General features: G+C 35.6%; 1 protein-coding gene across 5 annotated transcripts in view; it reads left to right on the forward strand.

The window, feature by feature from the left end:
• ADGRB3 (adhesion G protein-coupled receptor B3) overlaps positions 1–26,587 on the forward strand; it is a 723,849-nt gene that overhangs the window by 684,058 nt on the left and 13,204 nt on the right. For all 5 annotated transcript variants that reach the window (XM_077162185.1, XM_077162184.1, XM_077162181.1 and 2 more), the window contains 4 exons: positions 6,295–6,390; positions 7,874–7,913; positions 11,368–12,011; positions 22,576–22,611. In XM_077162185.1, the coding sequence (XP_077018300.1) occupies positions 6,295–6,390; positions 7,874–7,913; positions 11,368–12,011; positions 22,576–22,611 (816 nt within the window). The remainder of the gene's footprint in view (positions 1–6,294; positions 6,391–7,873; positions 7,914–11,367; positions 12,012–22,575; positions 22,612–26,587) is intronic.

Below are 26,587 nucleotides of genomic sequence, written 5' to 3' on the forward strand. Positions count from 1 at the left end.
GATGGAGAATTGCTGGATCTTGAATCTCAATTATTTACAGGAAAATTAAGAGTGACACATTAGTAGGGAAGGACCTATTTGTGCCCTCCCTCAATGAGGGGTTGGAGAGGTCTCAGTTGGTCTTAGAAGACGAAGGAATGGGTTTTAGGAGACATCTGAAATTAACAGGGCCATAAGGTAAAAATGGGGTTGGAGGATTAAGGAAGGAAAGATTTCAGTAGAGGAAGATAAGAAGGTTACAGTAGAGCAAATGGTTTCCATGGAACTGAGACTATGGTGCATGGTAGAGAGTTTGGTTCTTCTCTGGGTTCCAATGGAGCACATACTGTAAAGGTGTTAAGCAAGTGATGTGATCATGGACACTTGAGAGATTTTTTTAAAAAGTAGCCATGATTATAGCACCAAGAAAACAACAGTACTCCAATGGCAACATTTGTGGACATAGCATTAAGTGATGTCTCAGAGCTTTCTAGTCTGTATGTTCAGTGGTTATGATACAAGCTCACTGTGGTGGTATCATGAAGAAAGTTAAATAGATTTTAGAGAATGAATGAGTGGCTCTAGATGGGGATGGTTAGGTTATTGATCCAAACAGTTTAAGGTTACTCAGAAGGTGTGTATATTCAAAGATTCTCAGAGGATTGTGGGTTGCTCAATCTTTGTCTTTGTCAGGTTGAGTTGAAGATTCAAAAAGAAATCCATTTAATGATTTTTTGTTGTTCATTTTGTTTTTAGTAGAGTAAGTATCTCAAAGTGCATGTATCTCTAGAGGTACAGCAGTAAAGCTGGTGAGAACAAGGAGCACAAAGGAGACATGAGGCATATGCCATAAGCAAGGCACATGGACAATATATTCATATTCTTATATTCTTTTCCCAAAAATCACTAACCTGACTTCATCCAATAGTTAATGTGTTTCTTCGGCAGGGGAAGATAAGCCCTGCCTCTTCTTCCAAACTGGGCTTTTCTTATTTGAGCATAATTGCCATTATATTATGAATATATGCATCAGTCAGTCTTAATCTGCACATGTAGTTCTCCAAGTCCATGCCGAGGTTGAAAAGGTTAATGAGAGCATTACAAGAGATGAGTAAGATGGCATCAATGAACAAAATCAGCAGGGGTAGAGTTCATGATAGAGATTGACAAATTCAGGTACATCTGCTGGGGAGCATCCAACTTTGGCCTGCTGTTACCCCCAAATTTTTTCTGCAGGAGCCTCACACATCCCTCCCAGCTGTTTCTCACTCTGGTAGTTGGCTCGATTGCTTCTGCCCCGTAACCAGAAGGGGAGCCTGGCCATGTGGATGGGCAAGTCCTGTCTCTCTCTCATTCAGACCCACCAGGTCCCGTCTTGCAAGGTTGTTAGACTGGTCTCAGGGAATTGAATAGGTCTGGAATAAAAGTTTAAAACCTATCCCATTACCTCTTATTTCTTACATTTTAGTTAAATCATCAAAAAGATGGATAATGATGGTATAAAAATTTAATTTTGGGCCAGTTTGGGATTAATTGTTTTGGTTCAGTTCTTCATTTAAACTATGTTATTCTTTGCTTAGTAGGGTTGTGAGGGTAGAAGCAGAGTGGTATGATACAGCGGAGACTGGATTGAAGAAAAGTGACCTGGACTATTATCATCCTTACTATTAATCTCTACCATTATTTTGAGAAAGTTACGTAAGCTCTCTAAGCTCTGGGGTCCTCATCTATGGCACTGGGATAATGTCTGCCTCAAAGAACATGGAAGGCCTGAGACTGAAATGAGATACCATAAGTGAAGGCAGATGTCATGATGTCTTATTTGATCTTATTTGATGCTAAAGAAATGATGTGACATTATATTCAGATCATGTTTGTGAAATGTGGTCTAGAAAAACTTATGTGGCCCCAAAGCCTTGATGCAATAAAAGTTATTTGAAGGTAAAAAAAGAAAAGCGCTGCAATAATTTTAGAGAGTAATTAATAATTTCTTTATTTCTGTAATTGCTGGAGGATAAAATCATTAGGACCAAAATTTGGGCCCATGTTTTTCCTTCATTATATAGCAAATACCTTCAATTTTTTATTTCCTTTGCCATCAGAGAAGTCAGATAATATGTTAACAATATGTAGTCATTAATGTTGCTTATATTAAATGGCATAATACACATGAGATCATGAATCATTTTAATGATTAAATTGCATCAAATTTAATATAATTAAAAAGCTAAGATATGTATTCAAATATGAAACAATAGTAAGGCTAAGATTCAGAAAAAGCTGGCCACATAAGAAGTACCTCCTCCCTCCAAAGCTAACAATCTCAAATAATAAGAATGTAACTATTTCCTTTCCTGGCTTAAACTGATCATTTAGAATAGGAAAGGAAGAAGAATAACTGGAGGCAAAACTCTCTTAAAAGGTGAAGATTTGGGGTTTGAGCTGCTCCATAGCTTAACACAGGCCCATCTCAAACTGTGCAGCTCTTTCTTGTGAGGTTTTTCTAAATTGCAGCACTGCCAAACGTTCCTCAGTGCTCTTCCCCAGCAATCTCTAAATCTGGCACCGGCTTTCACAGTGAAACGCTGCCAGCTGCCTTCAGAAAGAGGCGCAGTAGAGAAGCTCTGAAGCCCTGTGTGCACTGCTGCTGTGACTAACCGAATGGCTCTCTGTGGGGGAGAGACAGGAGCGAGACACACCCCTGCAAACCTCTTTCAACTCTTGTCTCATCCAAGAATCTGTCCGCAAAAAGAAGGGCTTATAGCTTTTTTCAGGAGTTTTTAAAGCAGCCCCCAGCAGGAACCAGTCAGGAGAACTTGGGTTGCACCCCAGCTGGATACTCTCAGAAGAAAACCTTGATAGTTTTTTGTTCTTGCTTCACCTTATTTTTTGAAATGTTTCTTGCCATTCTTTTCTCATTTCAGGACATAACATCAGGTTTCCGTAAAGATCCCTAAATAGCCCAGGACTATTTACACATCCTTTCTGTGCTAATACACTGAATATTTTTTTAACCCTCTGTTTGGACAATAGTGTGCAGTCAATGAAGGGAAATACCTATTTCAGAGTATCATATAAAGGAGGCATTTTTAAATCAAGATTTTACCAGTACCTAAATATGTGTTAACATATTAAATTATTCCAGCCAGTTTCACATAAAAATTATATGTTGGGCTTATATAAGTTTAAAAAATGGATAATTTTGCAAGAACTCAGAGTTCTAATGATTTTAATTTCTAAAATTAAGTGCTACCTAAAATTATTTACTTATTCTTTTCAAACAGTAAGTCAGTTAAAGAGCTTAAATAACAAATATTTGAATTTCTCTAATAATTATTTTTCTTCCATCTTAAACACAAGGCAAAGAAGATGCCAAGACCATTGTCCAGCCTTGGAACAATGACTGTTGGTGCAGAACACTTGAACTTCTGAACAGAATTAGCAGATCTAGGTTCTGTTGTGTTTCATTTGGTTCTTCAGGCGTTCTCCTTGTCCAGAATTAAGGTTCTTGCAGATATGCTTTTAAAAAAATTCCAGGTGTTCTTCATCACTATGATTCACATCGATTCACCAAAGACAAAACCATATTTGTTTATCTAGTAGAAAATGCAGTCATCAAAATCTTCCCAAATAGCTGCAGATCCATTTTGTAGGAATTGTCTTACCTGAGGCACCCTCTTCTTTGCTAAGAAAAATTTAGTATCTAATCTAATCATTTTTCTGATGCTGTTGGACAAATATTTAAGGTTAATTTATCCAGATTGCCCCTGTGCATTTTTAGGATTTTTTTTAAAGTCATAGAGAAACATTTAGAATCAAGTGGAATTTCTCTTGAGAATCTTTCTTAATTAGAGGTGTCAGAGGCACTGAAAGTGTCAGAGAATCAAATATTTAAATTATGACATTCATAAACCCATAAACATGGCCTTAAATTTCCTGGAGAATTTCTGTAGTTTTCTCTTTTATATTTCTTCTGAACAACATTGACTGAGTCATGAAACTGACATCATTCTCCAGTCTAGAAATGCCCTTAATCCATTATCATATTTAGGAGTTTAGTAGTTTAAAATATTGATTTTGTTTGTCTGTTCTGAAGAAAGTTAGATTTTTTATATTTCCTTCAAGCAATCAGATAATGGATTTGGAAGAAAAACTTGCAGAAGTTGCTTTTTCATATTTCATTGTTAGCCCAAAATATCATGACAGCCACATTTTGAAAGTCTGAAAATAGAGTGTGGTTAGTGAAGACATGTTAAATTAATGTTTGGTATTACCGAGTGCCACCTTTCATATATTATATATGCTAGTATTTAGAAATAGATTTGGAAAACAAAACTTCATGTGACAAACTCCTGGAAGGCAATGGTTCTAACACATCATTTATTTTCCTTTATAAATTGTGCTGCTTTGCCAGATGACCCAGGACATAGATAGGAAATTAACATGTACCTACTTTCCTGGCATTAATTCTTTGGTTTTTTTCCTAAAAAACAAATGTGCTTTCTTAGTGGTGTCCTTAGTTCGTATTTCTGCATCATAGGTAAAGTGATGATCTGGCAAATACTGTATTTATTAGCATTTTTAATTAATGCATTATATTATGACATCCAACTAGGTTTTATTAACCTAAAAAGAAGGAGCATGAAAGTATCACATCTGACTTTTTTCTGGTAGTATCTTCTTCACAAAGAGAATCTGGATTATTTAGTCCTAAATATTTATCCAAGTCTTCAGGAGAAGATGATAAGGCTAGATTTCACTAAGCATGAACTTTTATTGACATGTATAAAAGAAGAAATAGGAAATTACCTTCCTGGAGTATATCAGGAAAAGCCTCATTGTTTTTTCAATGAAATCCTGGATCTAGAAATATTAGAATCCATAGAATAAAAAAATAAAAAATAAAAAGCACAAAAACATAGAGAAATGTAAAAAGAAAAAAAAAAGAATTCATAGAATAGAAGAGAGGTCAGAGAACACTGAGTCCATTCCTTCATTTCCTTATTTCACAGTTATAATGGTTCTATCACCAGGATTAGGACCTAAGGCGGACAAATGAAAAGGCTAATGGGCAAAGATCTCATTAGTGGATTGGTGGACAGGACTCTGATGGTGACTAAATTCTGTGTCCCCTCCAAATCCTGCAATTTGGGAAAGAAGCTACTAATGACTATGAAAAGGGTAAAAGAACAAGGAGGAAACTGTAAACAACTTGAGTCCATTTTTTTTCTAGCCAACACATGTCTATTAGCACATCAAAATGGTGATGAGGTATTTTATATTAGTGTTTTTCAAAAGTGAAGATCATATATTTATCTTGACAGTCTCCATAATGTTGTTTCAGTAAAAGAGGGGAAATACAAAATTATCTGTGCTTTTTTTAAATCTAGTAAAACATACAATAAATGAGAAGGGGAATATCAATAATATGAAATCAAAAAAGCAAAGTTTTAGTAAAATGATCTTTTCACTGACTTGGGATAAGTAGCTGCTCATGGAAATGTCTACAAACACCTTGTTAGGAGCCTAATAAGCACAGGAAGTGGAAAGAACATGTTGATTCTGAGGTATCGTATGATCAGAATAGCTATTAATTGCTTTGTATATTTGCTAATCTACTATTCATGCATATTGATTTTTTTTAATAAAGGGTTTAATATTTTTCAACAGTTCCTTGTGATCTGTTTGTTCTTTACTCAGAATCCAATTGTGATTGGATTTTAAGAATCCATTTTGGCTTTGCTAAATGACCTTATTTTTCCCAATCAACCAGAAGCAGAGCTATTTTGTTTTCCTTTTGCTTCATTTTGTTTTGCTTATATATCAGGGCACACAGCACTGAAGAGAGACAAGCGATTGTTTCCCCGAAGTGCCGTTTTACATGAGATGTAAAAGGAAAATCCCAAATCGATTCCAGTCAAAAGAACATAGAGTAATCTCATTTTTCACAATGTTTAAAGCTGTTATGAAGATTATACCATATCAAATAGTAAATCCCCCATGAAAAGCACATACAGTGTTTGTAACAGTGGAAATAAATCTGCCTTCTGGTGAGCATTATTAGTGTTCAGCCAGATATAGCCATTTGATAGCTGAGGAGTTCCCAGCACTTCCCTATATAGATTATGGCAAGTGATGAATTTCCTTGGCATTGAGCAAAGTCCACACACACCAGAATTTATATCAAGAAGTAAGCAAAATGGATATTGGATCATAAAAGCAGTGATAATTCCTTTCTCATAGTTAATTGCTAATATAGACAGTATCTGGTCATCAAGAGAGAAAAAATTAATGTATGTCATTTTTCCCCCACAGGTTCAAGATGCATTTAGATGCCGATTAAGAAACTGTCAGGATCCAATCAATGCTGATTCTTCAAGTTCTTTTCCTAACGGGCATGCTCAAATCATGGTGAGCTTTTATTTTCCCTTTGCTTGTTAATTAAGTCATGATTTTGCAAAGGAATGAACCAATGTCCTTAGTCCCAAAGACCCATTTTGAAGTATCTTGGCTTCAGTTTATTCCAAGGCTCTTCGAATTCTGATGCCAGATGAGAACTCCATCTGAATTTCTTGGGAGTCCAGAATCTAATACTGGCCCCTGGGATGTTGAGTGTGAGGGTCCTATGCAACATGGCAGAGCATTTTCATCCTTGCACACAATTAGGGATAAAGATTTATTGTATAATCCTATTTTTCACAGCTCAACACATAATAGACCTGAATCTGAACTTCTAGGCTTAAAGCAGTATTTCTACACCTCGGTTGCACATTGGAATCACCCAGGAGCCATACCACAGAGCAATTAAATCAAAATCTCTGTGGATGAGACCCAGGCATTGGTGTTTCCAGTGTGCGGTCTAGGATGAGAACCATTGCCCCAAAGCATAAGATAGCCACCCTTCCAATGAAAGGTCAGTTGTTACCCATGAGCTCTGACTTGCTCTTATTAAGGATCATTCTAAACTTCAGAAAAGTTGAAAAATGAGATAAAGACTTCACCTACATGTTGTTAAAAGCAGGGCTTGAATTGAAGAGGTTGTTTGTGTATTTTAACAAGATATTTGAGTTACTATACAAATTTTAGTCTAGGTGACATAAAAGAGGCTAAATGATACTTCTAGTAACCACAAAAGGAATAACCAGTTCCTTACTAAAAACAATTAGATGAATACTGAATCTCTGATTTAAAATATGCATAGGGAGTGGCATATAACTGAATGATCTTGATTAAAATGCACTAATTAAATTTTAAAAACACTGATTTGTTAAAAATAAAAATTGGGGGAAAATATGAGGACAGTACTGAACTCCAGTAGGTTTTAGAGTAGATTAATATTCTTTAGTGGGTCCACATAATCTTCACTTTTTAATTCCTAAGTCATACAGCCTTTTGTCACATTTGAGAGAAAATGGATCATTAGAAGAGCCTAGTTTGATTAATAAGAGTTTGACAAAGCTGTATTAGAAGATTTAACATGGCAAACAGTATATTCAACATGAATATACTATGAATTTAATAAAAATATAATGAAGACATGTAAATATATTCATAATACTGTATATTCTATGCTTTTAATTGTGATTTAGCAAATTGCCTTAAAATTCTGTTCTTTTATATATGGCATTTAGTCTCCTGACTGAAGCTGACATCGGTCATTGTATTCTCTTATTAGAATTGTATGCCATGTTTCCATTGATTTCATTCTATATTTTGTCTCTAGGAAATACTCTTGAACACAATACAGTGTTTCCTTGAGATATCTCCTTTGCACAAAACAATAAATGACTTCTGCCTAGTCATATACCTATAAACTTAAGATAATTTGGTTAATAAAAGTTACTTGTGATGTTCATTCAATGATGGTTCTGTGTGTTATTATTTCTCGTTACAGACAGACTTTGAAAAGGATGTAGACATTGCTTGTAGATCAGGTAAGAATATTTGGATTCTGAAAATACAATTGTTATGGATGTTAAATTATTTCTAGGGATTTTTATTTTAAAATTCTGGGCAGGCTATGGTGGTTCAACAGGCAGAGTTCTTGTCTGCCAGGCCGGAGTCCCAGGTTCAATTCCCGGTGCCTGCCCATGCAAAAAAACAAACAAACTATGGTTTACATATCACAGATTCATGTAGGTAGATAAATAGAATCTTTCAGTGGAAAACAATGTGATAGCAGAAATATTTGTGTCTGTCTATGTGGAGAGAGAGAGAAAGGCGGGAGAGAGTGAATTTTGGGGTGGGAGAGAGAATGAATGAGTCTCACAGTGGTTAAACGTGGAGTAACTGTGGTAGCAAAAAAAACAACTTGGAGACTAAGCCTTTAATTCCACCAATTATTGCTGTTGGCATAAGGCCAGGCAGTTTAGCTTCCCTGTGCTTCAATTTCTTCATCCATGGAATTTGGGTTGTGGTAAGGAAGAAATACTATTATTATTTACATTTATAAGTTTGTGTGTTGTGTGTGTGAGTGTGTATGCTGTCATTTTTGTTACATTGTTAGAGACTAGGAGAGACTGCAGCACTGCCTGCTTTAGATTCCCCCTGACCGTGTCCCTCCCAGGTGTCCACCTGCCTGTGGCTGTACCTTGAACAAATGGCTCAGGAGTTTTAAAGGAGACTGTGTGTAACATTTTTTTGATAGTCCCAGCTCTTGGAAAATGCCCCATTATGTTGGGGCAAAAGTTACCTCATTCTGCCTTTTTGATAAAATAGTCTTAGTGCTGCCTTCTGTAACGCGTAGATCTCTATATCATCTTAAAAATGACAGTCCTCCAAATATTTGAAAGCAATTTTTCTTGTATTGTTGAACCATCTTTTTTCCCCCCAGATTAAACAAACCATGTCTCATCATTCTGTCCTCATCATATTCTCCTTGACCTGGTGCCCAGGTAGCCTCCAGTATATCAACAATTTTGAATTATGGTGCCCAAATGCACACGCGCTTATCCAGCATTCATTTGGTTAGTAAAAGTCCAGCAATCATCGCAGTTGACTCTTTACTCATGTTAAATACTATCTACATTTGGATCTGATTTATAGCAGCTGTTGTGGCCTAGCTGTCATTGAACTTGTGGTCAACTAAAACCCTTAGGGCTTTGCATAGGAGCTGTCAGGCCTTCTCTGAATTTGGAGCTGTTTTTAAAGTATTTTACTTAGAATATCATTAAATCTATTCAAAATATATGTCCCTTAATTTTTTCATGTACAATTTCTCCTGGCAACCACAATTCATTACTGATCTACTATTTTAAGTGGTTTGGAAAGAACTTTTTAAAACTGATTTATTCCACTTTTTCATATAATAGATAAATACAAAAAGTCACAACCAAATTGTGTATTATTGAAAAATATGTAGAAGTAGATTTGATATAAATTTTAGTATCAAAAACAAAGAGATAAAACAAAAACTAGATACAGTATTTCCAAAGATAAAAGATACTAGATGAATGATGAATGTTTTGACACAGTTTTAAAAGCTCCTTGTAATAGGAAAGATATTCATAATCCATTTTTCAATCTCTGCTTAACGTATAAAAGTTACGATTCTATTTGAAAATTAGATAATAAGGGGCGAGATCCAATCAATATATTTGCAGCATTTTATGAGAAGAAAACAAGCCAAATATTTTATAGTCATCTATGCCTAATTAAAATTTAAAAGGCAGTGCCCTGCTTATAGATAGTTTAGCGTTAGGAGCACATGCTGAGCTAAGCCCCCACAGTGCTATTCTGACTATCTCTTCAGAATTTTATTTTTGCATACTTCAAAACTGACACTTGTTCACAACGAAGCATGATTTGAGTCATTCTTTCTCTACAGGCCATAAAACATGGCTTTCTTTTTATGTGGAGGATAAAAAGAACCCTGAAGCATATTTTATTAAAGAATTCTGAACTCTTTTGTTTGTTTTTGCTTGGTTTGATTTGGGTTTTCATTTTGTTCCCTATTGTACTAAAAGTTGTCATGTACTTTTAATTTCTCTTTCTAAATCTCTATTTTTGAGGCTTAAAATGAAGGAAAGTTTCAAGAGGCTTATGCACATTTTTTTGCTTAAACTCAGTTCACAATTTTAATACACCATCAGGGGCATTTGAGCATATGGATTTGTCTTGTAAAATCTCTTTTTTTTGTTATTTTCTGCAAGGAACTGAAATTATAAATACTTTTGAACCTTGTATCTACTTGGACCATATGGACATCAATAGATAAATGCTCATTAGTTTTCAATACGCCTAATTTTTTGAGGAATTTTTGATGTAGTAAAATGACATTCTTATTGATTACCTCTTTCGAGAAATTTTTTTTTTATTAGAGAAGTTGTGGGTTTACAGGAAAATCATGTATAAAACATAAGGTTCCATGTAGCACCCTATTATTAACACCTTGCACTGGTGTGGAACATTAGTTACAATTGATGAAAGCACATTTTTATAATTGTACTATTAACTATAATCTATGGTTTATCTTAGGGTTCACTGTTTTTGTTGTACAGTCCCATAAATCTTTAAAGATTTTTTATTCTTAATAGCATATTTTCCTCTTTTAACCACATTCAGGTATACAATTCAATGCTTGTTAATTGTGCTCGCAATGTTGTGCTACCATCACCACCAACCATTACCAAAACTTATCCATCATCCCAAATAGAACTTCTGTATAATTCAGGCATTAATTATTATTATTAATAATTAATTATTCCCTACCCCATCCCTTGCTCTAGTAACCTACATTCTAGATTCTGATTCAGTGACTTTGCTTCCTCTAATTATTTTATATCATTGAGATCATACAGTATTTGTCCTTTTGTGTCTGGCTTATTTTTCTCAGCATAATGTCTTCAAATTTCACCCATGTTGCTACATGTATCAGATTGTAGGTCCTTTTTGTGGCGGAAAAATATACCATAGCATGTATATCAAGAAGTATTTTCATGAATTGACGTCTAGAACACTTTAAGGCAAAAGACTTTAAGAAAATGTTAAATTCGAATGAATACATCCGTAATATTACAAATACCCTTTGGAGTAGATTGATGGAGAAATATTCCCTGGCAATCTACTTTTCCCTGGAAAAGTTATGCAGACTTGTTTAAGGGCTAGGCATTGAGATATTTGAAAGGCTATTCATCAACTTTCAGATATGTTTTAGCTGTGGGCTACCTGAAATCTATGAAAACATATCAGATCAATAAAGAGTGATTGAGTCATCTGGGCCTAGTTTTGGGCCATGTAAAAAGAGATATGCAATTTTTCAAAAGATCATTTTTTTTAAATTTTATCAAAGAAATTATTTATTAGGAGGAGAGGCAACAGAACAGAACAATGAAGAATAATCAGAATACATTGGCTTTCTTTTATGAACTTTGATATTCTAATTCACAGTTCTTCATAAGGATATTGGTCCTTGCCGAGCAGCAACAATAACAGGAACACTCTCCAGGATTTCTCTAAATGATGATGAAGAAGAAAAAGGGACAAACCCTGAAGGGCTAAGCTATTCAACACTACCTGGAAATGTCATTTCAAAAGTCATCATCCAGCAACCCACAGGTTTGCACATGCCCATGAGTATGAATGAGCTGAGCAATCAATGTTTAAAAAAAGAGAACAGTGAACTGCGGAGAACTGTGTATTTATGTACAGATGATAACTTGAGAGGGGCTGACATGGACATAGTCCATCCGCAAGAAAGAATTATGGAAAGTGACTATATCGTGATGCCCCGAAGTTCTGTAAATACCCAACCATCAATGAAAGAGGAAAACAAAATGAATATTGGCATGGAAACCTTGCCACATGAAAGGCTATTACACTACAAAGTGAATCCTGAATTCAACATGAACCCCCCTGTAATGGACCAGTTCAATATGAACCTAGATCAGCATCTCGCACCCCAGGAACATATGCAGAATTTGCCCTTTGAGCCTCGCACAGCTGTGAAGAATTTCATGGCCTCTGAGTTGGATGATAATGCAGGACTATCAAGAAGTGAAACTGGATCAACGATATCAATGAGTTCCTTAGAGGTGAGCAATAGAAGAATAAATAATTCCTTGGTATTTGAAATAGATATAGGTTGACTTATGTGTTGCTGGTGTTGGGGGGTGGGGGAAAGATTCCCATTAGCTTTTTGTTTTTCAGCATGTGCAGGCTTTGGGAATTGAACCCAGGTCTCCAGCGTTTTAGGCAAGAATTCTACCACTGGGCAACCCCTGCACTGCCCTTCCCATTAGCTTTTGTAGTTATATTATCATATTAGAATTTTTGGTATATTAGTTTTAAAATTCTGGGCATATGGTTTTTCTAGTGATGTATCAGCAACCCCTTTATTAAAAGCATGCTGAAAATGGAGTCCTCTAAATTTATAAAAAAGGAAATTATCACTCATAATTTTGTCATAATGGGACTCAATTAGAATACTCATTAGAAGCAAACAAAAGATATTTTCTGATGTTTCTCAGGTATCAAGGTCCTTTTGGTATGTAAACTAGTTATTGCATCTCATAAATCTTAAATGAGATCTGGATTTTCTGTGAGGGCTTCTGTTAAAATAACAAAATTGTAATCTTAGCATTTCACTGTTGTACTGACTATAAACTCTGATTACTGTTCCTGTTGATGAATATCTTTCAGAGTAAACATATTGCTCTTAGCTCTTACAGAATGATAGACACTAAAACTTGGGGGTGTAGATTATGAATTTTTAGGAGGGATGTAAATTGAGCAGGCTGAGTCAGGACTCCGAGGACCAGTCACCTTATTTTGTGCTTCATAAGACCATCAGAAGTAAAAAAAAAATAAATTTCTCTCCGCCATCTTTTCTATCCCAAAAGTGAAGCAGAGAGGCCAGTAACTATCATTCATATTGTATTAGAATCAATCAAGTAAAATCTAAAGAATATCATTTCTTTCTTTCAATACCAAAAAATGTTCTTTTGGCATATATCCTGTTACTGAATTGTATGTAAATTTCATGTCCTTTACCTTATTTTATTCTAAATCCACCTCTAAAATATGGTGTATATTCAATATGCAATGCAGTAATGCACTATTTTATATGTCTTGCCAGTTTTGATGTAATAGATTTATTGCACAAATCCCTATTTAGGAAAAGATATGGTAGTTGGATTGCCTACCCTTTCTGTCAGAAGTATCCTAATAATTGTAAGTTCTACTGTTCACAAGTGCCCAGAAGCAGGTGTACCTCCCTTCTCACAAAGTCATGCCTGCTACTAGTCAAAATGAAGAATGATCCTGAGACGCTAAGGTAACTTGGCGAATGATGTAATTTTGAGGTTTTCCCAATTGGATTAAGTAAATTCTAGAACAAAATGGGAACATAGATAGACTCTAGAATAGATTCCTAAATACTGGATCAGCCTCAAAGAAAATAGCATTTCTGAGGAAAGCTAGAAATTAGAACAGTCCCTCTGAACCAAAGCCATAGGGGTACCAATGCCAAGTTCACCCCAGTGTAGATGGAGCATCCATCTGGACAAAAACATTCAAGCATTCTGAATTGGCAGAATAGCTACTGTTTCTCCAAGTGTAACTTGCGTATATCAAAGACTAACAAATCTATTATAATAATGACCACATAAGCACAACAATATAAGGTTTATGCAAAAAGTTTTAAAAATTATTTTAAATTCAGTGAGTGTATATGTAATGCATAACATCATAAGTAATAATAATGGCTATATGAGGGTTTCTATATTGAAAGGCTTTTTAAAATGTGCTAGAGACTTGAATAGAATTGCATTAAAATATTGTGGTTGTTATAAAAATGCCTTACATCTAAAAGCCTAAGAACCTTACTGGATTTGATAATGTACAGGTTGTCTGTGTTTGAATAATAGACTGCATTTCCAAGTCCTGCTTTTTTCAGTTTGTAATTTTTCTAAATCTCAATATCCTGATTAAGTATAACTGCAATTCAACCAGAAGATTACATTTAAATGACTTAGAGATCACAAGCCTTACATCTTGAAAAGGGAGTAAATTCAGGACTCAGAATGAAATTCCAGTTCTTCATTTTCATTCTTTAAAAGTATTTAATAGTTAATAATTACTTGGGGTGACCATTTTAGGAGACAGCTGAAAGAGGATATATAAATGTGGGAATGAATAATAAAAATTAGCATTTATATAGTGTCTTTCATTAGTGGATCCTCAAATCACCTTAAAAGTATGAATTAATTAATCTTCACAACACCTCTGTGCAATGGATAAATTGTTATAATCCTCAAAGTAAAGTCATTTGTTCAAGGTTACAGAGCAAGTGCAAGTGCATAGCAAATCTAAGAATAAAATCTTTCTGTCTTGATCAATTTTATGCCATCTAGAAGAGACAATAATCACCCTGAATATTAGCATGAAGATAACCTCAAAGTTCATTTTAACCCTTGACAACTGTTTTGATCTTTTGGTGCATGAAGAAATGAAATGGATAAAATCCTTGCCCTATTGGGCATACTACCAACAGATTTCCTAGGGGTAGCTGTAGGTTAAGAAAATAAGGTCCGTGGTATAGCATTCTCTTTGAGCAGATGGTTGCATTGTCAAGTAGAGCTGTCAGCTCTGCCAGAATGTATCTGCAGAGTTAACCAGTGGGGAAAGTGATATTCTGACAATAATGGAGAAACAGAAAGGTGAAGTTCTTGGAGTACCTACATGGAGAATGGGAATCAAAAGTGGCCAAGAGGTATCTTGAGTCTTAGAAGAAAATGTGAATATTAAAGTGGGTGAAAATGCATTTGTCATGAGGCCTAAGCAATAGGACAATTTGAGTCTTCAGCTGCTGAGTATAAAAGTTGGATAGAGTCACAGGAACACCCAGCCTGGAAAGCTGGGACAGCAGAGGATGGCCAGATGCCTAATGATCCTTTCAAGTATATAATATAATATAAAGGAAGTTGCCTATAGAAGAGTGTGGGCTTTCACAAATTGTGAGGGTGGAAAGAGAAGAGGATAAAAGCTCCTGGTTGTCACACAGAATATGGTATAGGTCAGGAAAATCAAGGGCTGAGGGGCAAGTTGCAGGAGGCAAAGAGAATTGAGTTGGGTGAGTGGGTAGAAATATTTATCCAAATAGGAGACAGCAAAGAAAGAGGGAGTTTTCCCAACTCTAAAGCAGAAAAGCCAGTAATGCAGAAAAGGCTGCAGCCTCCAGGGAAGTTTTTTCTTTTAACCCCCTATTTGGATGTAAAAGCATATCCAGATTTTCTCCTTGCTTGACATTACCTTGTTTCTTTCTTTCCTATAATATGTTATCTTCCTGTTCCCAGAATGGGCTTATTAAGCTATTCCAAAGTTTTCAGATTCAGAGTTTCCATAGTTATAGGATAATTACAATATTTATATGGTAGAATTTTCATGGTGACTCTAGGACTAAACGTCTTCTAACTGCTTTGCTTAAAGTTAAAAAGAATGAAGTTGTCACAAGCCCTTAAGTCATTCAACTTCAAATAATTAACAAAATGTTTTGAGTGTATGACAAGTATATGGAGCAAAAAAAAACAAAACAAAACAAAACAAAATGCTGGGTGCTATGGAGCAAAAGAGGGAAAAATAGATACAGTTCTCAAGTCTTCAGGGCTATGAAATATAGTTTAAATCTTAAGTCATGGTTATTTATTTTTTTGAAAAATCCTAGGTATATCATTGTAGAAGGATAGGTCAGAATTTGTTTTGACTCATTGAAACACTGGTATTTATTCAAGAGCTAGCAGCAGTTACATCTACATAGTAAGCATTTTCAAATTCACGGCTACCCAAACTTCTGGGCAAGCCCTGTGCCTGTTGGCACATGGTCCATTTTTCATCCTTTTTTCCTGTTTCATTCAGGGTTGATTCTGGCAAGCTAAATTATCCAGGTTTCTGTATCACCAGCTTCTGGCTGAAGCATTGGTGGGAGATTGGAGGGTGGAAAGAAGAAAGGAGCCAGGATATTTCTTCCTCACCCTTTCTGCTGTGGGCAGCATCAAGTGTCTCTTTAGCTACAGCTTCTGCAATGCTCCCTGCTCTGCCAGATACCTAAGCGCCTGGGTTTAAATCACCCAACCATCAATCTCCCTCTGTCCCTCCAGCCTAGGGGAAAATAATAGCTTTCTCTCCTGCTAATGCCTGGGTTATTTCATGGTCCTTAAGTGGTTACTCTGCTCCTCTATCACTGGAATTATTGTGGAAAAATTTGCTAAAATATAAATACATTGATTTGTAATTCTCTGAACAAATCCTACCTTATTTTCTTTTCATAGTAATTTTAAAAAATGTCTTAATAACTAATCAGAACTAAACATAAGGTTACAAAATGGTTTTATGAAAAACAGCAAGGTTTGTTGCTCCAGCTTTTCTGACCAGGTATAAATTTACCTATATGCTCAGGTTAATCTCTCTTGGTTTGTAAGTGGGTGGAAAGGGGTACCTTTCTAGGCTAAATTTTTATGTGCCTGTTTTCCTCTGAACATGAAGTTTAGCACTCTCAGAGTAATGATTTTTAAAAGTAAAACATTTTAGCTGTAATGTCACATTATGGCTGCCTCCTTTACAGCTGTTGTGAGACTCAAATTAAATAATGAATGTGAAAACCTTTTGAAAAGTTTAAGGAGCACTTCAGAGGTAGGTAGTGTTATTATTATTTCATTATTGTTATGCCTTCAGTTTCTGTGAAGAAGTTTGAATGCTGTACTAAATCAGTATTCAGGATACTAGACAAAATGTTATTGCCTCAGTTGGGAACTGAGAGGCTTTCTCTTTAACAAACTATTATGGAACTGACCACTAATTACAAATAATTTTTTTTCCCATGTAGCTCTGCTCAAATGAAGGCTTACCATTCCTTACTGTTCTGTTTTTGTTTCTGGATTGGGGAATTTTATCTTTTATGCAGACACAGAAGCAAAATAGTTCAAAGAAAAGTGATCTTTAAAAATTAATTATTTTCAGATTTCATTTTCACAGATATTTTGCATGTATTTGGTATCAAAGCTTTCTCTTTCTGAGTAGGTTTATTGCTCTCACAGCAATAGAAACTTTTAAATGGCATCACATTGTTATTCTTTAGCCAGCGGAATTTATTCCTCATTGTGAATCTTCTAGTATCTCTTCCAGCTTCATTTGCATTGACACAAACAATGAAGTAGTCCCACTGAGAAATTATTCATCATTCTACAAGATTTCAATATGGAGAGATGCCTCTATGCATACACACTCTATTCCTTTGAATAGTTTCTTACTGTTGTGTATTTTCTTACTCTTAAATCATCCTAAAGAATTTGTCCCTTCTACTGATGATAAGCATGCATTCTTATAGAGAGTCTTGAGCCTCTTGGTTGCCAATTGATCCCTCTTACTGGTTCTGTTTGTGTACCTCATTCACCTGCTTATCCAATTTCTCCCAGAATGTTCTGGTGAAGCAACAAAATACAACAGCAAAAAACTCACATTCTTTGGGTTTGGTTGGCTGTCATATTGCAGCTCACTCCATCTTCCATCAATAATTGTGTGAATAGCTCCTGTTGTGCCAGGCCCTCTGCTAGATACTGATGATGTAGAAGTAAGAAAGACACAGTTCCTGAGAATGAACTCTTTGAGAAAGCTAGATAGTTAAAAATGCAGTCTAATATGATATGTTGTGGTGGATAAAAACAAGGGAAGATGAGAGACTTCATTAGATGAGATGGATTTGGTTCTTTTTTGAAGTGACATATAGGCTAGGAACTAAAATTTGAGAAGGAACATTGCTTGTAAAGAGCTGGGGATGAGGGAGATATTTCAGGCAGAGGAAACTGCTAATGTAGAGGTCCTCATGTATAAAGGAGCTTGTCACATTCTGGTAAGGTCAGAAAAATGCCTGTGTATCAAGAGGGAGTATTCCTAAGATGAAATTAAATAAGGAAGAAGAGACCAGATTTGGCAGACTTTTTAGAACTATGGAAGCAAGTAATGATTTTTAACAAATGATTGTCACTATCATTTCTTCCCCTCCCTCCTTCCTTCCAGCCATTTATCTATCCATCCATCCATTCATGGTGGATTAAGGAATTTTGAGAGAGAAAAGATTTACACCAGGGTAGTGGGAAAGGAGGGGAAGCAGAAGCTAGAAAACGGTTAAAAGGCTACTGAAGTAATCCAGACAAGAGAAGGAAGAGTCTTTGCCTATAAAGGTGAAAGTGGAGTAAGGAAGAAGAGCGAATGGATCTAGATGTGCTATGGAAGTAGAAAATATATATGCTGTTGGATTTGATGTGTAAAAAGGGATAGGTTGATAACAAGGATAACTCCTGGCCTGAGTCTCTGACTGGACCAACTATATAGCTAACATTTTCTGTGATGGGAACAACCTGTGGAAGAAAGATGTGTATGGGATTTAAAATGTGATATTTTAAACCATGGTGGTGAATTATGTCATCCCATAGAGAATTTGAAAAGTAACAGAACTCTCAAACTCAACATTTAGAAGTCAGGGAGATGAGAAAGAACCAACAAAGGTTCTTGAGAAGTTGCTGCAGCAGAGGAAGAGGAAAGCTGTGTGTGGTAGTTAGATTCACTTGTCAATTTGGCCAGGTGAAGGCACCTAGTTCTATTGCTGTGGCCATGAGCCAATGGTACATGAACCTTATCTGTTCAGTTAGGAGGTGTGCCTGCTGCAATGAAGGATGTTTGACTTAATTGGCTGGTGCTTAAATAAGAGAGTGCAATGTCGCACAGCCCAAGCAGCTCAGCACACCTCATCTCAGCACTCGCAGCTCAGCCCAGGTGTTTGGTGATGCAGAAAGGAATCACCCTGGGGAAGGTTGTTGGAACCCACAGGCCTGGAGAGAAGGCCAGCAGAGATCACCCTGAGCCTTCCCACGTAAGAAAGATCCTCGGTTGAAAGTTAGCTGCCTTTCCTCTGAAGAACTAATGAAATAAATCCCCTTTTATTGAAAGCCAATCTCTGGTGTGTTGCATTCCGGCAGCTAGCAAACTAGAATACTGTGTAAGTGTGGCCTCACAAATAAGTAAATAAATAAATAACCAAAAGAAAAGGCTGAGAGATGATGAGTGTTTTCACTAACTTCCGAAAGCTACTAGGAGTCCAATAAAATAAAATGAAGACAGAAAATTAACCTTGAAATTTGACTAGATGTAGACTATTAATGACCTTGACAAGAAGAATTTTAATGGAATGTTGAGGACAGAATTGTTTGTATGAGTTTTAAATAGGGAACTAGAAAGAAACATCACCTATGGTGACATTAAAAGGATTATTCATATCAAGTTATTTAGGAAACGGGAGACATATGGATAGAGGTGTGTAAGATCTTCACAAAATATTTCACCACCACCATGGCTTATTTTAAATTTATAGATAGCGTTTCTGTAATTATAATCTTATTAGAAACATTGTTATGACTTGATCATTTTTCTTAGTTGATTCTAATTTTTTAAACATAAATCTATTATTTATAACCACTTTTAAACCTTATTATAACATTCCAGAGAGTTTCAGAAGGATATGTTAATAAACATTGTAATTCATTCAGGGTTTCAACAAATTTTATGCTTTGAAAGAATTTCCAGTAATGCTGCATTTATCGAGGGATAAAAACAAAACTGAACAGAATTGACCATTCTAATTCTTTCTGTAGAGTACTAATTCCCCAATGCTAGACACTGCTTTAACATAAACTAGAGTTTGCAACTAGAGAGTCACATCACAGGGTTGAAGCCTGTTTGTTATTGTAACAATTGTTCATAAATTGTCCTATGTTACAATGTTTTAAATTATTTTACTTAACACATTATTGTGTATTTGATTTCAGTTGTTCTCTCAAATAAGTATCATATTGACCTTGCTGAATGCTTAAAAAGCATCTCAGTCTCATCGTAGTCAGCCTTTAACTGGCTGGGTCATCTAATGTTATTCTTGTTGAGTTCTGGTCAGCAAAATATCACAGGCATCTTGTCAGTATACTATTGCTACTTATACCACTGAGCAAATAGGAAGATGTAGTGGAGAAAACACTGGGTTTGGAGTCAAAAGAGCAAGGTTTGGATGCCAGCTCATGGGCTTACTAACTAGGTGAAGTGGTCAAGTTATTTTAACTCTACTGGTTCTCAATTTTCCTCATTCATAAAATAGAGATAATAAATAATATTCCCTGACCCACATCACAGGGCGCCAAGCATGTTCAAATGTGGACGTACTTTAAAAACTCTAAAAGGTTACAACACTTGGTTGGTGTCATGGGGACATGAAAGGTGCTGTGCTGATTTTTACCTCCCTTGGGCTCTGGTTTCTGCCACATTTTTTTTTTCACACTCCAATTTTTAAACCTTTCCTGCTTTATTTCTTAGCCCCATCTTTAGGCTCTTTTAATTAAAATCTGTTTGCTTTGCTTGTTCATTCCTTATTCTAATCCTTCAAGGCTGCCATTTCTGCTACAACCTTATTTTAGAATTTAATATTAAAGAAATTAAATAGAAGAGAGAAAGAGATCTATTTGTAGGATTGCATCCATTTTCTTTTCCGTATTTCACCTCGACATGGGTGGCGTCTGCTCTCAAAAGCAGAATCTGTCTCTGTTGTTCTGGGTTCATGTTTTACTGCTAAAGGCACCTTTAGCAACAGTTCTTAGGCAATAGCTTTGAATTCAGAAATAAACAGGGCAACATATGCTGTTATGACCTTCGGCAACAGGAGAACCCCTCAACACATGCAGCAGAAAGGCCCCTTATTCTTCTATTTAGCAGAACCTTTCTCATAACAGTTTTTGCTACTTAACTTTCAAATAGGGTGCAAAGCTCATGACTAATGTTCTGTAATAATTGCTTAAAACTAAATGTTTCCATGCTGAATTTTGCTGTATTAGGAAAGAATTCTGCTGAACATATACTTACAAAAATGTCCTGCTGAGTCACAGTGCCGGAAAGGCAAAACATCCCAGAGCAGAATGGAAATGGTGACATTTAATCTAACATATCGCAGCCAAGTGTGGTGCAGTATGTTGGAGCCTGGTTTTTTTACAGCACAGACAGATAACGATAGAGGGCATATGGGAAAGAGGGCTGGGTTAAATGCAGTTCTACTCTCCTCTCTTTTGGAATATGTCCATGGCTACACTAGGTCCATATTGGAGGCAAGGAGCAGAGTGACACTAACATGCTTGGTTTCCAATTAACAGCAGTCTCCTCAGCGCTTTCCTTGTTTGTACCTGGAGACTGGGCTCGCAGTCTTAAGCAGTGCCACCTAAATAAAAGTCTTTCAGAACTTTTACTTCAATTACTTTTTTCTTAAAAAGAAAACCTATATTTTCATACAATACCTCTGTCTACTAAAATGTGCTATGGGGAGTTGATTAATTACAGGGAGGTAAAGCTTTTATAATGACAGCTTTAACTCTAGCTGCTGAAATGTTGGCATATTTTTCAATAAATTACATTATTGCCATTCTGTATCTCCTAACGGGTATGATAGAGTCCCCCACTTATCTTCATTGTGATTCTCTGTTAGGTTATTGCAGTTAAGAGTCTAAGTATTGGAATGGGCGAAGAAAAATCAACCAGAAGAAATCTGTCCAAAGGTTTACACATTCTTTTCCAGCTGCCCATATATTACTTGTTTTCAATCTACGTTAATTCTCTGTACTCTCTCACACACACACAAACCACAAAAGCCAAATTAAGAAAGAAAAAATCTGTTCTCTATAATTTGGCAGGTCCTTTCCACATTTATCAGACATCTCCCTCTAACCTAAGCCGTGCTAAGAACCCAGTGACCTCGTGGAGCAGATGCTAAGAACACCTCCCCAAGACTAACATGAAAATCACATCACCAACATGAGATTACATTAATTTGATTTTATTCATGTTTCCTGATTTTATTAGACCTGCTGCTTAACTGCTTTATTTTATCAATGCATGATTGCCTATAACTAGATCCAGAAACTGGGTACAGAGCTGTAGCAATCGAGGAAACATGAGATGTTTACATCTATGTAACATTTTGCTGGGATATGGAATGTTTATTTTTTTTTTTTTACTGAATTAGAATAAATACTTTAGTTCTTAAGGTTAGAAATTAGAGGGGCTTTCCTGTCATAGAGGACTATCAAATACTGAGAAATTTACATGTGAGACTTATATAAAATTGGGGGACTTAGAGGGCCAAACAGAATTTGGTAGAAGAAAATGTTAAAGGTTGATGGTTGGGAGGTATTGAGGTGGCTAGGTTATTTTTCCTATGCACCTTTTAACCCACCACTTCTGTAGTTTTGCTTTAGTAGACTTAAAGTCTCCTTCAAGACAGAAGACGGCATGGAATTTTCATTGAAAAATATTTCCTCACTAAAAAATTAGAACTAAGAGGTCAAGATGAGAAATATTTTGGATTTCATATTTTTCAATTTTAAAGGAAGGACAAAGTGAAAAATGAAAGACTGAATAATATGAATGGAATTTTTTGAAATAAGATTTTTCTTATGTGTAGGAAATATATGTAACATAGAGAGGCAGAATTATCTTTACTGAAAATGATGAAAATGTTTGAATGACCAAACACAACTTTATTGATTTTTCTTTTTCCTTTTAAAAACAATCTTGCAGAGAAGAAAATCAAGATATTCAGACCTTGACTTTGAGGTAAGTTTCTGTGAATCATTTTATAGTCTTAATTATTTGAATTCAAAATTAATATGCAATTATATAAACATATTGCTCTGTACATAACTAGTAATAGATAAACATGTTAAAGCTCATATCGCTTTAGCTATATGCTAATTGAAATTTTTCTAGACGGGCAGGAACCTATTTTATAAATTCTAAGACAAGTGAACAATTTACCCTGGGGATTGAACTTCTTCAGCCATTTACTTTGTGGGCAAATGAGAATGTTGATTTCCTGATTTTTCATCTATGAAACAATTATCTTGGTTTTACTTCAGTGGTACCTACTAACGGAGAACTAACTGAGGAGATCCTGTAAGGATGCTTTGTCTAGTTAGCTATACTTTCCCTGGGACTTAGTTGCCTTTTTTTCTGATTCCTATTATTTTAAATTCTCTGTGGTACATCCACATTCCTTTTTCCCATAGCAAGTGTTGGTTTAATGTGCCCACATTCCTTTTTCCCATAGCAAGTGTTGGTTTAATGTGCTCCTGTGTTTAGTAAATGTCTTTTCAAAGATATAAACAAGATGAAGGTTTTCATTTTCCAATTTACACTGAAATTATATTGGTGCTGTAATATTGATGCTAGAAATTACTGAAATCATACTATTTGAACAGCTTATGCTAAGCACAAAATTAATGATGTTTGCATGTCACATAAAATATACTTAGGCATCATGATAATTGGATATGATTCATAGTCTGCTGACATTATTGAGTATAATACACTATAAATTTATCTAGCATATTTGTACCCTTGTGATGCTTATATAGACCTCAAAACGCTTAGTTCATGTTCTTAAAATTATAGGAGCCTCCCAGAACATAGTATCTCATAATTGGATCATTTTATTTATATAGATGAACGTTGTAGCTTGGCAATGTATATATCATGTATCAAAAGTGAGATTTTTTTTGTTTGTTTTTTATACTATAATGATGACCAAGCTGTGATTTTACTCTAAGTAGGGTCCAAAGAGAATTGGTTTTATTCAGTAATATTTCAGATTCCGAGATACAAATTAATAATAAAGAATCTGGCCTCAGTGATTTTATAGCTAGTTTTAACATGATGCAGCCTTAATTGTAGCAAACTGTCATAATATAAGAAGTTCATTATATCTTAACTTTAGGCATAAAAATATAAGACTATAAATTCTAATAGAAAATATTCATCACTCTTCACTTTTTTAGGTCCTTTGGTAACTTTTTGGTGACAGATAGTTTCAGGGTTTTAGACTTTTTTTTTTCCTGTTCTTCAGGTAGCCAAAAATGGAGGAACATATTGTATACTTTTGTTGTTATGAAAGTAATAAGTTGCTATATTAATACAAAGGAAAGGAGGTGGGAATTAACTGACTAGGCATCAGTGGCAAGATATAGTAAAAAACTGGAACTAAAATTAAGCCTTAGTGCAACTAACCAAAGTTATGTAATCGCAAGCACTGAAAAGATTTCTAATCATACTGTGTCATTTGGATCACTAGAAAACTGTTCTTTTCTTGTATATTCTCTATGGCAACTGGTAGCAAATTTTCTTCAGCTTTCTGAAAGAAATAGCTGCTTACTACTCCATACATATAGACACAGTATTACCAAAACATTTTCTGGTAATGGAAAGGAGTTTTTCTCTAGCTCTTTAACCACTATAGTTATTGCATGATTGTTATGGGTATCAAAATTGAGGGGGGAGGAAACTTTTGAGGTGCTATTTTCTCCTTCAGGAACAACTAGTGCTACTCCACTTCGTCTCAGGTGCCACTGCATTTATGAGATAGATATCTCATGAGTTGTGTCCAGAAAAATTATTGCCAGATTTAAACACCACTGAATTTTAGTACGGTCCAGTTGCACTCTGTGGATGGTCCTTCAGGAAGAATCAGGCTGGATTATCATTAGCTTACTTGAAGCTACCTGGGACGCACACACACACCCAGAACCTCTTCAACTTAGGCCTTTTACCACTGATAAAATTTGACTCTTGGACTCCTGAAAGCATCTGCCCTTCAGGCGTTAGACCTCACACCTGTCACAGAGTCTGTATATGATAATATTCTGTCAACTCATATATCTTTAGAAATCTCATGCTTAGTTAATATTATACCTGGAAAAAAAAAGCCATTCCATGTGGCCAATCTCCAGGACAATATTGTATGTCTGTAACAAATAGAGCAAATGGTTGACTAGTCATGAAATAGAGAAACACCATTTTTTGCTTTCTAAAAAGTACCATAGTGATAGTCCTATGTTTTATGACCAGATCCCTTACTGAATTTGTATTCTCAGCTCCAAGCAAAGATCCTGGTATTCAGTAAGAGTTCAATACATTTTTGTTGAATGAATAATGAAATATTGAATTATTTTCAACCCAGTTTACTCTTAAAAAGTCATGAACACTCTGAGTTGGGACAGAGACTAGTGTAGAAAAATGGACAACCATGGAGGTGACACTATAACCACATTGAGCTTTAGAGATATGCACATCAAGGAGGTAGAAATGGTAGGTGGGGATTCCAGATGGAGGAAAAGGCATGGAGGTTGGCTGATGTATGACATGTTCAAGAAACAGAAAGCGAGTCGAACTTCACTGAAACATGAGGTCTGCCAAAGAAAAACAGAGACAGGCTAAGTAATTTAGAAATCCAGGGGGAAGGAGTTGTTTTTGTTTTTGTTTTACTTAATTTGTTACTAAAAGTTGCTAAAGATTTTCTATTGCATTTTGTTTGTTTTAAGTAAGGAATTATTTACTTAGGATTTAGAAAGAAGAATTTGGCAGTAATAGAAAAGATTGATTTTAAGAGAAAGAAAGAGGCAATTGAAATACTAATTAGGAGGTAGCTAGTCAAGGAACGAAGTAATGAGAATCCACTTCTTGGATGTAATAGGGAAAGAAAGAGATGCAAAGGAAATTGCAAAAGGATCTATGGTTTTTGGTTCTTAACTGAACATAGGGTGAAAGGATAGGGGAGCAGAAAAAGATGACTGAAGTTCTGAGCCTGAGTTTCTACTGGTACCATTAACAGAACCAGGGAAATCAAGAAGGCATTGGTCAGGATGAGTTCCATTTTAATACTCTGGGGGATTAGGTGGTCTAATATAATGTTACATCAGAAATATTAGGCAAATAGTTTAAACTGTCTATTTGGGTGGGGTGGGGAGAAGCTCTAGGAATTCCTAAGAAAGCAATCACAGACATTCATTCTGAAACTGTAAAAAGTAAAATTAACCATTCCATGTTCAAAATATATAGATAGAGTAGTTTTTATTTTTTATCTTCTCTTCCAAAAATATGGGGATAAACCTTGTCACATTTCTCCATAGTGTTTTAGTTTCCTAGCTGCTAAAACAAGTATCATATAATGAGTTGGCTTAACATCAGAAATTTATAGGCTCACAGTTTCAGAGACTAGAAGGCTTACTTCCTCCAGGGACCTTTATCTTCTGTCTGGCTGGCTAATAATGAGGCTCTTTGGCTTTTCTGTCATATGACAATGTCACAGCCATGTCTTCTTCTTTCTCTTATAGGTTCTATTGACTTCAAGCTTCTTGCATCTCTCATGACTTCTCGCTCTGTATTCAATTTACTTTGCTTAAAGGACTTCAGCAATATTGAAATTAAGTTCCACCCTTATTCAGTCTGGGCACACCTTAATAACATCTTCAAAGGTTTTATTTATAAATGAGTTCATGACCACAGGGCAAGGGGTTAAGACCTGAACATGCCTTTTCTCGGGGACATGATTCAATCCCCTATACTAAGAACCATGTAGCCTCTTAAAAACATTTTAGAATATTTCCTTGAAGTTTCTGATGAACCCCACATATCCACTAAACCCATGCTTCTCAGCTGTTGCATGTGTGTAGGTGGGGGTGATGGTAGGCAGAGAAGAAAAACAGCATAATCATGGCCCAGCTACTTGGGGGAAGATTTGGGGGAGTATAGTCAAGTA

Source organism: Tamandua tetradactyla, chromosome 5, assembly GCF_023851605.1.
Source record: "Tamandua tetradactyla isolate mTamTet1 chromosome 5, mTamTet1.pri, whole genome shotgun sequence".
In the NCBI taxonomy this organism is placed as follows: Eukaryota; Metazoa; Chordata; class Mammalia; order Pilosa; family Myrmecophagidae; genus Tamandua; species Tamandua tetradactyla.